This window comes from Humulus lupulus, chromosome X (assembly GCF_963169125.1).
Source record: "Humulus lupulus chromosome X, drHumLupu1.1, whole genome shotgun sequence".
Lineage (NCBI taxonomy): Eukaryota > Viridiplantae > Streptophyta > Magnoliopsida > Rosales > Cannabaceae > Humulus > Humulus lupulus.
This window is the reverse complement of record NC_084802.1, coordinates 95,241,649-95,260,419: the sequence shown is the minus strand read 5'-3', so window position 1 is coordinate 95,260,419 and position 18,771 is coordinate 95,241,649. Positions and strand designations below refer to the sequence as shown.

The window sequence follows — 18,771 nt, the reverse complement described above, 5'->3', positions numbered from 1 at the left end:
ATGTCACACCATAACCAGGAAACTATGTTTGAGGAGTTTCCCAAGACCAATCAGCAATTCAGCCGATCAGTCCGAACCTCGACTCCTAGCTCGATTCCACCGTCGAACGCGCTCAGAAGGGCTTATGGCAGCTCGTGGAGGAGATCCGAGGAATGCTCGCGCAGACAACATATCCGGCCAGCCCTCCCGCATCGCGGTCAGACCGCCGGGCGCAGGATGCTGGAGATGACAGAGTAGAGCGGCCGTGAGATAATTTGATCCGCCTGGATGGGACTAGGATCGCGTCACTAGTTAGGCATCACCCGTCACCGATAAGATACCCATCTCCTCCCTGTCCAGTTCGAGACATTCTGACACACAGGAGTAGCAGAAGAAATCCTCCTCTCGCTAATCCTTCCCATCGTAACTGAGCATGCGGGGAGGTCCCCGATCCTCACCCCCAGCAGCGGGCTCCAAGCTTTTCCAACGGGAGCTACTGGACTGGGTGCGCCAAAGTGGCAGATCCGGTGGAGGCCTGCGTAATCGCTTGAGTTTGGTGCAAAGCCCTCGGGCCACCTCGAGGGCCGACCTTCGAGATTGCCTCAACTCGCAGAGGGGGAATCCGACTAGAAATGGAAGTCATGCTCGCCGAGAGGATGGTCTTTCCGAAGTATGTGACAGTGGGAATGTCCCACCTAACCAAGCTCAAGTTTGGAGGGACAATAACCTGCCTAATGCGTACCATGGAACTGGAGTTGTTGAACAGCCCCAGAACAACCAAGGGATTGAGGACCAGACCCTAGAACGTTTAGCTCAGATGGAGGAGCTAATGAAAAAGCTCTTGTCAGAAAAGGAGAAGGACGAGTATGACTTGGGGGATGATCTCGAGCTTTTTGCCTCCAACATAGCAGCCACAACGTACCCACCGGGTTTCCGGATGCCCCACCTATCTAAATTCGATGGAGACGGAGACCCGTCGGATCATTTGGGTATGTTCAATGCCCTGATGATGGCCCATAATATCGGACCTGAGCTGAGGTGTTTGATATTCCCTTCCACCTTGATCGGGCCAGCTACACAGTGGTTCAAGCAGTGTAAAAAGCATTCCATCAGCTCGTGGAAGAATTTTTCTGCCGACTTCAAGAGGGCATTCCGAGCTTCTCAAGCTGCCCGCGTCAAAGTCGACATCCTGGCGAATGTGAAGCAACATCCTGTGGAACCTTGGAAAGCTTACCTGAGCAGGTTCGCAAACGTCACGACTCGATCCAGGGACGCAGACGATAGTTCCAAGCTTATGGCCTTGAGGACGGGAATCCTCGTTGGAGGCGGGCTATGGAAAGAGATACAGAGAAGAGGTGTTACCACCGTGGGTGAATTCTTGAACAAGGCCCAGGAATGGATAAACCTGGAAGAGGCACGAGCATCGGTTGCAGGAACCAGCCAAACCCTTGATCAGCCCATTGGAGTGGAAACGGATATCGTAAAAATGACTCAAACCGTTGCCCAGAATAACCACGGGGGTGGAGGCAAGAGAAAGGGAAGCGGTGAGGGCGGCCAGCACGGTCCGAAGAAGAACAAGCCCGTGGAAAAGTTTAAGCCAGTCTACGCGACCTATACCGAGCTCACAAACACTCGGGAACATATTTTCCTAGCAAATTCTGTCCCCCTCCCCTGGAAAAAGCCGAAGCCTTTGAAGCACCAGAAGGCTAAGAGGGACCCTTCCAAGTTCTGTCGATTCCACAACAACATCGGCCACAACACTGACGATTGTAGGCATTTGAAGGATGAGATCGAGACACTCATCAGAGCCGGACCTTTGGCTCAGTATGCCCGGAACCGGGTTCCTACTAGTCAGCCAGCCCCGAAAGCTCCGGTAAATCAGCTTGGGCCCCAGATAAGTCAGGATACCCCTCCTCCTATAATAGAAGGAGAGATATCCACAATCTCCGGAGCCCCCATTTGGCCGGTACGAGGAGAGGTGCCCAAAAGAGATATGTCAATGAGTTGAAGGCTCATAACGAAGTGGAATTCGTCCTGAAGCAGCATCTACCCAAACAGCAACGATTGGAGAGGCAACCAATCATTTTTACTAAGGAGGACGCTGGTCACGTCCAGTTCCCCCATAACGATCCTCTAGTCATAACCGCCTAGCTCGTCAACCGGAGAGTTAGGAGGATACTAGTCGATAATGGGAGTTCGGTGAACCTGCTGTTCCGGTCTATGCTGGAGAAAATGGGATTTTCTGTCACCGAGCTGAAGGCCACCTCCATGATGCTGTATCGATTTTCTGGAGAAGGGTCCGCAACGATAGGAACAATCGAGCTAGTAATAACCTTGGGAGAGGGGCCCCGAACTGTCTCTAAGCTCCTCGAGTTTGTGGTTATTGATTGTCCCACTGCATACAACGTTATTCTGGGCTGGCCTACGTTGATGGTATTTGAGGCCATAACCTCTATCCGCCATCTCGCAGTCAAATTCCTCTCCTCTACAGGGATATGTACAGTCCAATGTGATCAGCTCGCTGCCAGGGAATGCTATAGCATTTCCATGAAGGGAAAATCATGACCCGGGCAGCGGACGATGACCATTCAAAGTGGACATGAGGAATCTTAGGAAGTAGGACCTATTCCTGAGATAGAAAAACCTCAGGAAGCGAATGGGGAAGGTATCACCTTTCATGATGATATCGACCCTAGGATAGGTGAAGATAGATCCAAGCTCCAGGCCATCGAAGAACTCGAAGAGGTGAACATCGATCAGAAAGACCCCTCGAAGGTGGTGAAGCTCGGGAAAAACCTGTGTAATGAGAGGAAGGAAGAGCTGTTGAGATTTCTATAAGAGAATCTTGATGTGTACGCCTGGTCTCATGAAGACATGATAGGGATCAGCCCAAGCTTCATCATGCACACCCTCAACTTGGATAAAAACGTGCCTGCGAAGTCCCAGAAACAAAGGCGCCTGGGCACGACCCGAGCTGAGGCCCTAGAAGAGGAAGTAGCTCGACTTTTAAAGTACGGTTTTATTCGCGAGGCAAAATATCCGATCTGGGTTACCAACCCTGTTTTGGTCCTGAAACCCAATGGGAAGTGGCGGACCTGCATCGACTTTTCCGATCTGAATAAAGTATGCCCCAAAGATTGCTTCCCCTTGCCGAGAATTGACCAACTGGTAGATGCCACTGCGGGGCACGAGCTCATGTCCTTTGTGGTGCATACTCGGGCTATAACCAGATCTCCATGAATCCTGCAGACCAGGAACACACTAGCTTCATGACCCCCAACTAACGTTTATTGTTACAAGGTCATGCCCTTCGGGCTGAAGAATGCAGGAGCTACATATCAGAGATTGGTCAACAGGATGTTTGCTAATCAAATCGGGAAAAACATGGAAGTGTATGTTGACGACATGTTGGTCAAGACAAAAACTGCCGATAACCATGTCCCCGATCTGAAGGAATGCTTTAAGATTTTAAGATAGTACGACATGAGGCTGAATCCCCAAAAATGTACCTTCGAGGTTGTGCCAGGAAAATTTCTGGGTTTCATAGTCAACACCAGAGGAATAGAGGCGAACCTCGATAAAATCAGGTCGCTACTCGAGATTCCATCACCCCAGTCGTGAAAAGATGTCCAAAGTCTAACAGGAAGGGTGGCAGCCCTTATTCGGGTCATTTCCAAATCAACCGACAAGTGTTTGCCATTCTATAACCTACTCCGGGGAAATAAAAAATTTGAGTGGACCGATGAGTGTGAGCGTGCTTTCCTCGACCTAAAAGCACATTTAGCTGAGCCGCCCATGTTATCTAAGCCAACAGCAGGAAAGCCTATTTTTCTTTACCTAGCTGTAACGGAAGACGCAGCCAGCGCTGTGCTGGTTCGTGAGGAGGACTGTTCTCAGAAGCCAGTCTACTACATTAGCAAGAGGCTCCTCGGGCCGAGTCTAGATATCCGATGATGGAAAAGATGGCGTTCTGCCTTATCACGGCCTCCAAAAAACTCAGACCATATTTCTAGTCCCATTCAATCCACATTATAATCGATCAACCTTTAAGGCAGGTTTTGCAGAAACCTGAGGCATCGGGGCATCTTTTGAAGTGGGCTATCGAGCTCAGCCAATTCGAGATACTGTACGTACCGCATACTGCGATCAAAAGCCAAGATCTGGCTGATTTTGTAGCAGAGTGCACGGGATTCTAAGAGGAACCAGTGGAAGAACCGGTACGAGCCTCGTGGAAAGCCTTTGTGGATGGTTCGTCTAACGAGAACGGATCTGGAGCTGGAGTCATTTTGATATGCCTGGAGGGACATCGTTTACACTCCGCATTGCGGTTCAGATTCGAAGCATCCAACAACGAGGCCGAGTACAAAGCTTTATTGGCTGGGTTAAGGGTGGCCCAGGAGCTGAAGGCCAACTCCGTCCAATGCTATAGTGATTCCCAGCTCGTGGTAAATCAGGTATCAGGAGAATACCAAGCGCGGGGAACCAAGATGGCAGCCTACCTGGCCAAGGTAAAAAAGGGGTTGTCCGCATTTGAGCACAGCCTAGTTGAACAGATACCTCGGGAGAAGAATGCCAATGCTGACGCCTTAGCAAAGCTCGCCACGTCCGGGGAGGCCGAAACCTTGGGCCTGGTACCGGTGGAATTCTTAGAAAGGCCAAGCATAGAGAAAACTGGGAGGGAGGTCGAGATGATTGACGCCAGGCCGACCTGGATGACTCCCATAGTCGAGTACCTCACAACAGGAAAGCTACCTGAAGAGCGAAACAACGCGAGGATGATACTTTACCAAGCTCTGAGGTATACAATGGTAGACGGGACGTTGTACCGGCATGGTCTCTCTTTACCTCTTCTGCGGTGTGTTCTGCCAGACGAAGCAGAAACTATTCTGCAGGAGATGCATGAGGGATTTTATGGAGATCACGCTGGGGGGTGAAACCTAGCCTTGAAGATATTAAGGCAAGGATATTATTGGCTCGATTTCTTATGTCCAAAAGTGCGACAAGTGCCAGCGGTTCGCCACGGTCGCCCGAGCCCCTCCAGTCGAGTTGAAGATGATCTCGTCCCTGTGGCCGTTCGCGATCTGGGGAATTGATTTAGTTGGTGCCCTGCCCACGGGAAAAGGAGGAGTTCGCTATGCGATGATGGCTATTGACTACTTCACAAAATGGGCAGAAGCGGAGCCCCTGGCAACGATTACATCAAAGAGGGTCCTCGACTTTGTGGTTAAGAATACTGTCTGCCGATTCGGGCTACCAAAGAAGATCGTGTCAGATAACGGAACCCATTTCGATAGTGACCTCTTCACTGAATTTAGCGAGAGGCACGGCATAATTAAAAGTTTTTCCTCCATGGCCTACCCCCAGGCTAATGGACAGGCCGAGGCTGTGAACAAGACACTAAAAGCGAGCCTTAAGAAGAGGTTGGATGAAGCCAAGGGAGTTTGGCCTGAACAGCTCCCCCAGGTGCTGTGGGCATACCAGACCTCGCACCGAACTTCGACGGGTCACACTCCTTTCTCCCTGACTTTCGGGAGCGAGGTCGTCCATCTTGTCGAAACAAAGATAGCCTCGCATAGAGTCCGGGCGTTTGACCAAGACCAGAATGACAAATTTCTTAGCGCATCCCTCGACCTAATTGACGAAAAACGAGAAGCTTCGCAGCTGCAGCTTGCGCATTATCAACAAAAGATCACTCGTTATTTCAACTCAAAGGTCAAGAGACACATCTTTAACTTAGGCGACCTGGTGCTCCGAAGAGTCTTCTTAGCCGGTAAGGATCCCAAGGATGGATTTTTGGGACCAAACTGGAAAGGACCCTATCCGATAATAGAGGTTGTGAAGGAAGGGACCTTTAAACTAGCTCGGCCTAATGGAGAAGCAGTCCCATGGACATGGAACGTTATACACCTAAAGAAATATTATCAATAGTCATACTTTTGTAAGGCTTAATTATGAAAGCCACCTTGTTTTATTAAAAAATGAGAAGTACTTTTGTATATCATTGTATGTTTCTATGTGCGGGTAGTGTTAGAAGAGCGTATTCCAAGTAACCAAGAAAGACCCCTTTCTGTTTACTTGGGGGGAATATACCCTGGATACAACCTAGTCCTAAAACTTAGAAGTTAGTTAAATTGACTAACCAGTGTTTTTCCTTAAGAGCACGAGGTGTCGATAAAACTAACGCGAACTAAGTTGTTAAATTAATGCCCTGGATACAACCAGGTCCCGAAACTTAGAAGTTAGTTAAATTGACTAACCAGTGTTTTTCCTAAAAGAGGTGTCAATAAAAATAACACGAACTAAGTTTTTAAATAAATTTCCTGGATACAACCAGGTCCTGAAACTTAGAAGTTAGTTAAATTGACTAACCAATGTTTTTCCTAAAGAGCACGAGGTGTCGATAAAAATAACACGAACTAAGTTTTTAAATAAATGTCTTGGATACAACCAGGTCCCGAAACTTAGAAGTTAGTTAAATTGACTAACCAGTATTTTTCCTAAAGAGCACGAGGTGTCGATAAAACTAACACGAACTAAGTTTTTAAATAAATGTCATGGATGCAACCAGGTCTCGAAGCTTAGAAGTTAGTTAAATTGACTAACTAGTGTTTTTCCTAAAGAGCACGAGGTGTCGATAAAACTAACACGAACTAAGTTTTTAAATAAATGTCCTTGATGCATCTAGGTCTCGAAGCTTAGAAGTTAGTTAAATTGATTAATTCAGTGTTTTTCCTAAAGAACACGAGGTGTCGATAAAACTAACGTGAACTAAGCTTTTTAAAAAATTAATGTCCTGGACATAACCAGGTCCTAAAACTTAGAAGTTGGTTGAAATTGACTGGCAATGCTTTGTAGTTTCGAAGAAAAAGTCAATAAACTAACGCGAACTAGGTTTTAATCAATCACATCATATTAAAAAGAAAAATAAATGATGAAATTCAGGGTAACTGAAATCAATTGTCTCGAGGAGGAAAAATCTTGTGATAAATCATTACAGATAAATAAAAAAAATACAAAAAGTGCTACACCCCCCCCCCCAAGTCGCTCCAATGAGGTCACCTCATCGATCTCTTGCTCGCCAGTAGCAGAAGTCTCCCCAGTCTCAGAAGGCGGCTCCTGTTGAAGACGGGCTTTGAACTTCTCAAGGAATGGCTCCCACACCTCGGGCACCAAAAAGGAGAAGTCGCCATCCTGGTTGAAGGCCCAGCAATGGTAGAGCATGGCCTCCATGGAGGAGCTGGAAGACGCCCTATTTGCCACGATGGCGGCCTCGGCCTCCAACTGCTTAGCCTTGGCCTCCTTGAGCTCAGTCTTCGCAGCGGCCAAGGTGACCTGTGCGGCTTTTTCGCTTTCTTTAGCAGCTGTCAGGGCAGCCTTGGCACTTTGCTCTTGTTATTGGGCAGACGCGAGAGTGGCCTGAGCAGTCTGAGACTCGCCCCTAATCTCGTCAATCCTGGCCCTGGACCGAGCTATGCTGCGGTGTAGAGCCAAAGCCGCTTGCAAAAACATAGATAGTAAGGAACGTGCTGGGAAGAAAGCAAAGAAATTTAACTAAGTAAACTTACCGTGAGGGTCATCCCCAGTGAAGACTCCATGACTTTCTCGGGGCTCCTCGTCTCGATCTCCCTCAAGTCCCTCGGGGTGGCATTGTAATAATGCTCCACCGTATAGCTCGCGGTCTCATAGACCTTCCCTCGGAAGGCCTCGGGGATTTTCTCCAGGGCCTGGGTGTTAACCGGGATGCGCACGGTGGGAGTGGGAACTGGCGGGGTTCCAGTTGGTGCCTCCTGTTCCCGAGTAGGGGCTGGAGGTCGCGGGGGAGGTGGGGGCATGTTCTCTGTGGTTGCAGGGACCTGGCCCCTCCCCTTGGTGGGATACTTGGAGGTGGTCCCAGAAGGAGGAGTCTTCTTGGTCAGTTGGGGTTTCTTGACCAATGGCCCAGACGATCCGGAGGAAGGATTCCCCCCCTGGAAGATGGATGGCAGGACGTTGTCTCCGGGTTGTGCCATCTCTTCGCCTGAAACAAAAAGAAGGGAACGTTAGCATACATGTAAGGTTACTTTATTACAAGAAAAATCTAAAGGTGTATTGAAAAGGTCCTACCCTCCGAGCTAGAGGAGGAATCTATTGCCACGACCTCCGGCCTGGGAGCTTCTATATGGGAGTCTAAGTTTATTACTTCACGGATGAGAGGGGGCTCTGGGTCTGGATCTGCCTCAGGACTGGACTCCTCTACGTATTGCCTAAGCCCTGGAGTGAGTACACCCTCCAGAAGGGAGGGCCACGACCTAAGGTTGGTCCCGTACTCCTCAAAGAAGGCTGACCTAAAGGCCAGGGTGTTGTCTACTACTACGGTGCCCCTAGGACGACCCATATCACGGCGCAACACTAGTTGATCTACACACTGGAGTAGTTTTATGTTAAGGTCTAGGTCATCTCGATGACGATGTACGAGCTAGCTTGGATTAAACCTAGCAAGCCTTAGGTCTGCGGTAGCCCTATCTAAGTCCCTAAACAGGTATGGGTTACCTTGGCCGGAGGGGCCGGCTGCTGCCCCCGACTGAATCCGATCCACGTCGAGGCCCTGAGCAGCCTCGAGAGCTCGCTTTCTTCGTGCTAGCGGCACCTCATCTTCCTCGTCCTACTGGTCACTGTCTGCGACATCCCCCTCGGGGATAGGCACCAGCTTGCAAGCTACTGGGATAGCCCGCGACCTCCTCAAGGCCAGAGTCAGGCCCGGAGAAATTAACTTACACGCCAGCATTGTCTCATCAGATACGAGCTGGAGATAGTCTTTTTTACTTGGTGGGAGCCCCGCCAAGGTATCGTATTGACCCCCAAGGTTCACCGATTTGGCCGCCCTCGCAAAAATGGTTGCATGATGATGTTCAAGTCAGTACGCGCGAAAAGAAATTAAAAAATATGGTGATTTCGCGAGCTGAGAATAGAAAGAACTTACGAGGACGGTTGAAGTAGTGGTATTCGCAATTGTGAAACCCCATCGACATGAAGAACTGGTCCTTGAAGTCGTTGGGGTGGCTGGGTAGCTCGATGACTGCAGAAGAGTTGGGAAAACAGGTCAAATAGTAGAACCCGTCACCTCGCCATCGTTGATCCGGGCTGGATTTGAGGCAGAAGAAGAAAAGGATGTCCGTTGGTGTAGGGACCTCCCACTTGTGCCTCAGGAAGAGGTACCTCAACCCCGCTAGCAGATGGTAGGAGTTAGGGGGCAGTTGGAAGGGAGCCAGCTTCACGTAATTCAGAAAATTCGCGAAGAACTGGTCTAGAGGTAGGAAGGCCCCGACCTTGAGGTGTTCGTCACTCCAATCCGCAAACTCCTCATCGAGTGGCGTGCAGCTCCTTTCGCCCTTGAGGGGAGGTCAGGCAACAAGAGCACCCATCCCAATTTCGATGTTATGGGACAGCAGGATCTTCTTGAACCTCCCTTGGGTCGTAATCTTTGAGACTATCCTCTCTACCTCGAAGAAAGCATCAGGTCCCACCTTGACCTCTTTCTCCACCATGGGACCGAAGTGGGGGATGGGAGAATCCACCGCAATCCCTTTCCCCTTGCTGGCCTGCTGGGATGACAAGCCAGCCGTGCTTTTCTTGGGTATGTTCTTCCTGGGTCCCATCTGGTCGCCTAACGAACAAGAATGAAGAAACGTTTAAATAGGCGACCTAAAAATAGAATAGGGAATATAGCGTGAGAAATGATTTTCATACACCGGCTGAGGTAATCTCAGCCCGCGGTATGTGAAGCCACGCATTGCCATGGTCACGCGCCCACGTTTCCAATGAATCCCCGATTGCTCGGGATCTGTGTGCGAGGAGGGTCAGGATAATGCTTGCATTGGAGGGAAAGTTTTAAAAAACAAAACCGCCTAGGAAGCGTGACCCCTAAGCTACCCGGTTTTGCACCCTAGAAACCTCTCACCTTCCATTTTCCTAACAGGCATTCCCTAAAGCTACCCAGAAAAGCTACCCAGAAAAATTACCCTGAATTTATCTTGTCTTAAACATCACATTCCTAGACATGTTCTCAAATAGTCGATATGCCTAGGATCAAAACCTATGCACCGAAAACCAGCCAAAAACAACCTACAGTGTGCGACTAAGAAAGAGGTTTACCTAACAGAGAAATGGAAAGATCAAAACATGCAACAGGCAGAGGACTTACAGTGTATTTTCCATGTGAAAGTCGCAAAAAGCATAGGAATCGGAGTCCAGGTGGAGTCTTTAAAGCTGGACTGATGAAGAAACTCTTGTGACGAGAGCGTAGTGATCTCTGGGATGACAACCGGAAAAAAAAAACTTCTAAGACTAAAAAGGAGAGAAAATGAGGAAAAAATTTCAAATCAAGGGTGGCTAATACGGAAGATGGCCAACCTTATATATACGTAAGAGACAAAGGAACGAGGATCGTTCGATCAAATTAATGCGAGATACGAGGGTCATAACTCGAGAGGCGAAACAACGGCCGAAGACAGGCTAGGCCATTTAATGCAATTCTCAGAAACCGAACAGTCGCCAACCGAGGCGCTCCACGTGTTCGATACCCTTGTAGTGGGTGGGACATGAAGAGTCGAAATAGAAACTTAAAAGCCCTCGCTGTGAAGATCACAGATGGCGTCATGGGTCACGAGCAGGGGCTTGGGGGATAAATGTACGCCCTAAATATCTGCGCACTATTGGCGAGCTAGAAAAGGGCCTAATTCGATCTGCCACGTGTAAATCATCCACCCGGAGTTGTTTGTTACGGGCCTCCATATATCCAGCCCGAGCTGATTAGAGAGTTAACTGCAACTCGGAGGCATCATGTCAACAGTATGAGTGTCACGAGCTGGTGCCACATTAAGCTCGGGATGCGGCAGAGATCTGACACCCGAATCCTTGTAAAGTCAACCACGCAATATAAACGTGCATATATCAGACATCACGTGTCTATTCCATTCCTGAATTCTCGGACACACAGTATAAACGTGCATGTTCAGGCATCCCACGCCTGATTTGGACCATGCGGCCCATTATCCCATCCTTACCTGTTGATTAGACCTCACTTCCCTGTAAGTTTTAGGAATTAATCATCAGTGTCACAGAGGTGACGTGAAGGATAAAGAGATCACGGGATGACCCCATTGCCAACCCAGATATTTTCTTCCTATAAATACCAAGACCCTGGGTAGTGCAAGGGGTTGGCATATTTTTGTAAAGAAACACTCTGTAAGAAATAGTCAAGAGATATCAATAATATCGACTGGTGGACTAGAGGAATTTTAACCTTCGAACCACCTAAAAAGAAAGGAGTGACCATCTTCCCATGCTATTAGTTTCTCAAATCTAGAATATAATTCTTTTTATATTACGGTTCACCAATTTGCACTAATCCATCCTATTTATTCCTATAATTACCTGTTGGCGAAAAACCGCGTCAACAGTATCAAAAACACATTATACAATTAATTTTTTAAAAAAATATAAGTTGTACCAATTAAAATATGATATGTGTTAGTGATATTTTTTAAATCATTTTCGATAAGTAATTACTTATAACTGAGGGTAATTTGGTCATATTGAAAAAATTTCGACCAAATTTGAGCCCAAGATACCATTTTGTTTTACTGATTTTTAAATTACAGAATACACGATAATTAATATTGCCAATATAAAGAACCAAAGCTATATTTCATTGAAATATAATATATCAAATAAGTATATTCCCTTTTCTAATCAATTTATATTATTTTCTATTTTAAAATTTATTTTTAATTATTTAGTTAATTTATTATTTAATATAACTAAAGGCCTTTTGATCTTATTTGAATTTTTTTTTTTATCAAAATCTAGTTCATTGGGCTACTTTAAGTATTTGACAAAACACGATATTCAAATATAATTTTTTTAAACAGAGGATCCAAACTAAAATTTGATAAAAATAAATAGAAACAAAATAGTATAATCCAAAAAAAAAAATCTATTAGTTTTTAGAGAAATAATTTTAATTCATATAACTATGGACCCGTTTGTTGGGCCGCAAAACTTCATGGGACAGGACAAATGTGCCCAATTCTTTATTTGGTGTATACGTGGGAATTGGACTATTTTGTCCAAAGTTTAAAACAGTCTCATGTATAGGGGCTTAAAATAACCCACCTAAAGGTTTGGTTAAAATGGTCCTAAACTTTTTTTTTTTAACAATATAAATTATTCTAAATAAATATATGCATAAATATTATATAGGTAATATTTGTTAAGGTGGATTAAAATTATTACAGACTTTTTTTAGTTTTTTTTATTTCAACTTTCTATCATAATTGATTTGATTTTAAATAAATATATATAATATTTGTTTTATAGTTTTTTAAATAGTAAAAATATCTTACATTGAAATATTATTATTGTTTAACCCAAAATTGGACATGATGATGTGGCCTATAAATAGGACATGTGGCAGTAAAATGTATCAAAATACCCAAGAGTTGGTTGAGATAAATAGGATGCTTGAGTATGCTTCATCAGCATGAAGGAAGCCACGTGCCTTACAGTGATTGAAGTTAAACAAAGCTTGTTGCTCGAATAGGAAGGAGTTGGTAGAAGACACAATAACCTCATTAAGTTGCTCAAATCAAGACCTGCTCGAAGGAGGATTTATTCAAACAGAAGGATTTGAATTTCACGAGATATTTATGTAACTGATATTTAAATGCATCTTTTGTATTATTTTAAATATGTAATCAGAAGTAACAATCCCACACTACATGTGTAGGGCCTAGTTCACGTTTGTACGACCCATGACCCACTAAGAGACTCTATAAATAGTGATCTCTCACAGTCATTATTTGTTATGTGCACTTTACATACAAAATCCCTATCGAATTGTATTCTCTCTCAGGCTTAGGAAAGTCAGTTGAACTCTATTCTTCTTGATCTTGAGTATGAGACCTTCTTGATTAATAAAAGTGTAAGTGGATGTAGGTCATTACCAAATCTTGGGCCGAACCACTATAAATCCCTTGTGTCGTTTTACTTGACTTTAGCTATTTAAATGATTTATTGTTGTTCAATTTGACTTAGTGTCATTGACCAAAATGCTGGTCAAAATTTTGTGCTTTCATTGAGAGCTGAAATCCAAGATCACAGTCTACTAGATTTTCCCGAATCCATGGCTATCACCACTAGAAGCCAAAGCCAGGAAACACAATGGGGAAGCTCTACCACTGGACTATATGACTGCCCTTCGAGCAATCAAATTCCCCTTTACATCCTAGTTAGCAGGTTACTCCATATGGAGACCTGCCTCCATGAGGAGCATTTGGTGTGATGAGCCCCACGTGGACTTAGGGGAAGACCTCAACCCTGATATTGAATAGCTAAAAGAAGTTGTGGGACAAATGCAAGAGCAGTTTTTTGCCATGCATGAGCATCAGGCAGTAACCGAAGTAGTTGTAGTTGAAGCCCTGAACAAGCAGAGGCAAGACTTTCAGTCTTTGATGGATCAACGCTAGCGAGCCCTTGAAGCTCGTCAAGAAGAAGCTGACTATCATAATATTAAAGCAACAAGGCTACTAGAAGTTGTCTTGCAACAAACTCAAACTGCAAGACCTCGAACAATGAGCCCTCAACCTGATAATACTGGCCGAGCAAATGCTGAGGCACAAAGGCCAGTTGATTGAGTCCCAGAGCCTGCTCAACCAGCAAGGTCCCGAGACCAAGTAGTTCAACCTGGGCAAACTTGTAGTCATCACTCAAACAGGGGAGCTCAACTAGGAGTGTTTCATCAACTCCACCAAGATGAATAAGTGTGGCCCAATCTTGTCCAAGCTTAAGACTGTGGTAGACAAGTATCTGGAGGTGGAAGGCATGCTGATAGGCAACCAAGGTGATCAAACTCAAGAGGAGGACAACCTCATAATCCATAAAATCTAGGACCTGGTCAGCAGTTCTGACAATCAAGGAACGAACGACCAGCGAGTCAAAAGCGAGGCCAACAACCTCGACATAATCAGTTAATTCGGTGCAATCATGGTCACTCGCTGAGAACGAACAGGCGGAGAAACAACCAAGAAGCAAGTAGTAGCTATGAAACATCATACTCGAATGGTTATGATTATATGATGAAGATCAACACCACGATAACCACTACTATGATGATCGTCATAATGATGGGCATCCAAGAGGGCAATTTGTTATGCCAAGGCCACCTAGCCCTCAAAACACCCTTGCTTGGGATAATATGCAGCATGAAGGACTGTTTGTCACACCAAGGCAGCATGAGCAAACAAATTTTCCAGCTAGACCACCTTCTGCTGCTCCTCGAGTAGATAGTCAAAATGTTGGGGGGGGGGGGCAACCGAGAGGAAGAAATGTCTTTAATATACTCGAAAATTGGGGACGTGACTAGTGAGATGTCCTCGACCAGCTTCGGGAAGGCAATGGGTCTAATGTTGCTGGACTTGTTGCACCAGTAATCCCTCCAGCACCACAAAATGAAGCTGCAACACTCCCAGTTGTTGCACCAGCGGTTGTTCCACTGGTCGCTCATGCTATTCAATCACAACTCGATGTTTCAACTCAAACGGTTCAAGAATTGACAGCCCTGAAACCAACTGACATCGATTTAGACAGAAGGAAAGGCTTTCCTTTCTCTAAAAAGATAAATGTCCTTACAATTCCTTCCAAGTTCAAGATGCCAAGTTGGAAGATGTACACTGCCAACGAAGACCTCGTTTTCACGTGAACAATTTTGAGATACAGACAGATCTCTAAGGGGTTCAAGATGATGTATGTTGGAAGAACTTTCCTACTACTCTGGCTAACGTAGCTCAGTAGTGGTTCTTCAAACTAGAACCTGGGACCATCAATTCCTAGGATGCATTTGTGAGGCTCTTCTACTCACAGTTTTTCGTTGTTCAAACTTTGCCAGGCAAGCTCAATGACCTTGTTGATATTAAACAAGGACCCAACAAGTCCCTCAAAGATTATGTGTATCATTTCATGCAAGAGGCTGCTCGCTCCAAGATAGTCAGTGATGATGGAAAATTGATGGAAATCATGGCTGGAATCCAAATCAAAGGTCCACTTTGGACCAACCTAAGAAGAAAGACTGTTTACTCGGCCAGCAAGTTTCTTGATCGACCAAATTAGTTTATTGAACTGGAAGAAGATATTCGGAAATCTGATCAAGCTAACCAAGCAAGAACCAGTACTGCACCGGCAAAAAACTCTGGTGCAACTAACCAGAACCAGACAACCAATGGTAATAGTAACAAGAATAACCAGAAAAGTGGTAAACAGAATAACAATTCAAGCAGTGGCAATAATAACGATAATAAACGAGCAAAGACCAGTGATAAGTTGCGAGAATATGTGCCACATTTCACCACCTACTCTACGCTCTTAGGATCACGAGCAGAGTTCTTTCAACCTACGCAAGCTGAAGTCCTTTATAGGAAACCTAATCCTATAAGGAAAGATATAAGCAAGAGAGACACCAACAAATTATGTCGCTTCCATAATGATTATGGACATGGAACTAATGAGTGTAACAAACTCGAAGATGAAATTGAGTTCCTCATTCGTCAAAATTATCAGGCAATGAAAGGATACGTTCGATGACCTGCCAAACAAAATTGGCTACTGCAAGAACTTCTAATACACTAGCCCAACCACTACAACCAGCCCTTGTAGCAGGTTGATTGGATATGATTTTTGGAGAGCCGCACCTGGCTGGCAAAAGTAGAAAGGCCCTAGAATGATAAGCTCGAACATTACATCATGAACTAGGAGAAGAGGTGTTGGCAGTCGAGGACCGTACTCCTGAAACACCTCGGTAAGAGTGTAAGCCTATTACATTCACCGAGGACGACGTCGCACACATCAGGTTCCCGCATAAAGATCCTTTGGTAATAGAAGCCCAAATTGCCAATATGATCGTTCCACGAACCATGGTGGATCATGGTTCTTCTGTTAAAATCCTTTTTAAGGGCACTCTTGAAAGGATGAAACTTTTTACTCGAGATCTTGAGCCCTGGACAAAGACCTTATATGGTTTTTTTGGAGAAAGAATGACTCCAGCAGGGAAAATCAGACTAGCAGTAACTGTCGGAGCTGCACCAACGAACAACAAAGTCATGGCCACATTTATGGTGGTCGATCTTCCCCCAGCATTCAACTCCCTACTCGGACGGCCAAAACTTATTGATCTTAGGGCTATCACATCCATATTTCATATAACGATGATGTTCCCAACCAATGCTAGAATTGGATGTGTCTAAGGGTGTAATGACCCAACTACTCTAGATTTTGGACCATTAATGACTACTTATACATAGACACTAATCTTTAATAAAACTCACCAATCATAACTTCATTAAAACTTGTAAGACAAACGTTAAACTACATAAAATTTAAAGTAGGATATGGGATCCCATTGTTTTTAAAATAAAAACATAACATGACTTTAAATAAATGGATTACAAAATAAAGTGCAGAAAATACATATAAAGCATAATTTTTAAAAGAGTAAGAAGCGACTTCATCCTCGAACCGAACGCTCAATCCATCCATTTCGATTCTACCTCAATACACAACCCCCAAGCTGCCAAGAACCTTTCTGCCACCATAGCAATTTTCCTGCACATATAAACATAAAGGAATGAGCCTAATGCCCAGCAAGGAAAATCTAACAACATAAATCATATTCATAAAATTCATATTATATGCTAAAAATATACCATAAACATATACCATAAGTGTATCATAATCATATGGCATATATACTTATAATGGCCATTACTACTTGGGGCTTGTAAACTAAACAAGTCATATGCCCATTAGATTTGTGGGGCTTGCTAGCTAAGCAAGTCATATGCCCATAAATTTATTAGGGCTTGTTAGCTATACAAGTCATATGCCCAAGCCTACAAACATACATAATATAACATTTCATAACACATAAATCATAAAATAACATATAACATATAGAATCTTATCCTATTTTCCTTACCAAATATACCGGGAGATGAGAACAGGATTGGGACTTTGGAACACTCCTAAAAACCATCAAAGAAAGGTGAGTATACTAAAGAAAAAGGGATGAAAAGAATGGACGAACTATACCATCGAGAATATACTTACCAAAAATCTTATGTTCAAGATCTTAGATTTCCTAACCAAGAATAAAGAATAGAGTTAGGATTTTGAGTAGAAAACTATAAGAATAACACATAAATGAACTAAAATAATGAATACCTCGAATGCTTCTATAACCGAACTACACCTCAAACCGAAAAATACTATGAACCTTACTTCCTGAGTGTTTATTAAGCTTAAAAGGATAAAGCTTATATTCCCAACCCAAGTGTTTAAGCACTCAAAAATAACCTAGCAGCTTGCAAACTCTGAACTTAGCTTGATGAATGAATAAATGGCTGGGTACTAGGTCCTATTTATAGAGTTCAAGAATGAAAAGATCTTCATTTAACTTGAATAAAATAATGGATTTTTAAGTGAAAAATATTTGAATTATCGTTCAGCAGAGGCGGAAGACTCGGTCAGAAAGATGCTGGACTTATCAAGAGGTTAAAGATTAAAATGATCTCGGTTTTAAAAACATTCAAAAATCCTTCAAATGAGCCAATATATCGCCCCCTATAGCTACGATATATCAGCATACGCTGAAATATTAAACACGAAATTGCACATTTTCAGCCTAATTTGAATTGAGTAAACAGCCTTGACTAAGTCCTCTAACGATTTCAAAGCTGCTAACAGACCCTAGGATATTCAAATATTGATCTTAATAAACTTATTCCTAAAAAATACTTAATTATCATTAAACATACACAAGACAAGTGTTACTATCTTATTGGGTCTATCTAAACCTTATAATATAATAAATATCACCATCAATATCAGTCATATTAATGGTTAAAATTAATATTCTTAAACTATAGGTTAAACTTAGAAAATCTACAAGTGTTACTACGAGTGTCCAACTAAATCCCGGTCTGAACCAAAATCCACAGTCATAAAAATACTACAACTGTTACTATTGCTACTACTATCTAACTAGCTAAGTAAAATTCTTGGACTCTACAAAGGGAATCAGCGGGAGCTCAAGAATGTTACAACTCTTCAATTACAACTACCAAAAAAGACTTTGTAAGTGGTAACGACCAGCATGATTTTTGTTGGACCTGCAAAAAACAAGCCAACAGTAGTAATGGAAATGAGCATATCAGAGGAATAAAAGCAAGCTCCCCTAAATGAGCATAACACCTCCAAATAGAGCGCTACCCAAAGCAAGGAAGTGGACTTTGACCCTTATTTTGGGGGCTATGATATTGGAGTGGGACCAATTGAGGACCTCGAAGAGGTTCCACTCAACCTGAAAGAGCCCACCAGAACTATAAAAATTGGAAAAAACTTAGTTGATGAGGTCAAACTTGAACTCATAAGTTTTTTAATAAACAACAGGACATGGTGGGTATCAGCCCTACTGTAATTAGCCATGCCTTGAATATCGACAGGGACAATTTCAAGCCCATTCAGTAGATAATGAGGCTGCTTGATAAAGAAAGGTTAAAGTCCTTAAAGGAGGAAGTTGAAAGGCTGGAGGAAAATAAGTTTATAAGATAAGCTTTTTACACTGAATGGGTTTCAAACCCTGTTCTAGTACCAAAGCCCAATGGAAAGTGGAGGATCTATTGATTTCACATACTTAAACACAGCATGCCCAAAAGACTACTTCCCTTTGCCAAGGATAGACCAACTAGTTGATGCTACAATAGG

The 18,771-nt window shown here is 44.0% G+C and overlaps 1 protein-coding gene across 1 annotated transcript; it reads left to right on the top strand.

Moving 5' to 3' along the window:
• Window positions 1-14,212: 14,212 nt before the first annotated feature.
• Window positions 14,213-15,594, top strand: LOC133806066 (uncharacterized). The gene is made up of 4 exons (XM_062244201.1): window positions 14,213-14,296; window positions 14,399-14,672; window positions 14,903-15,052; window positions 15,143-15,594. Exons 1-4 carry the CDS (start codon window positions 14,213-14,215, stop codon window positions 15,592-15,594), a joined length of 960 nt encoding a protein of 319 aa, XP_062100185.1.
• The last annotated feature ends 3,177 nt before the right edge of the window (window positions 15,595-18,771 follow it).

Bases quoted from the DNA above. Each gene is read 5' to 3' on its own strand.
- LOC133806066 (XM_062244201.1), top strand. From the start codon at position 14,213: ATGCAGCATGAAGGACTGTTTGTCACACCAAGGCAGCATGAGCAAACA. The intron at 14,297-14,398 runs GTAGATAGTCAA...GTCCTCGACCAG, and splicing joins CACCTTCTGCTGCTCCTCGA to CTTCGGGAAGGCAATGGGTC. The intron at 14,673-14,902 runs GTTGGAAGATGT...AAACTTTGCCAG, and splicing joins TTCCAAGTTCAAGATGCCAA to GCAAGCTCAATGACCTTGTT.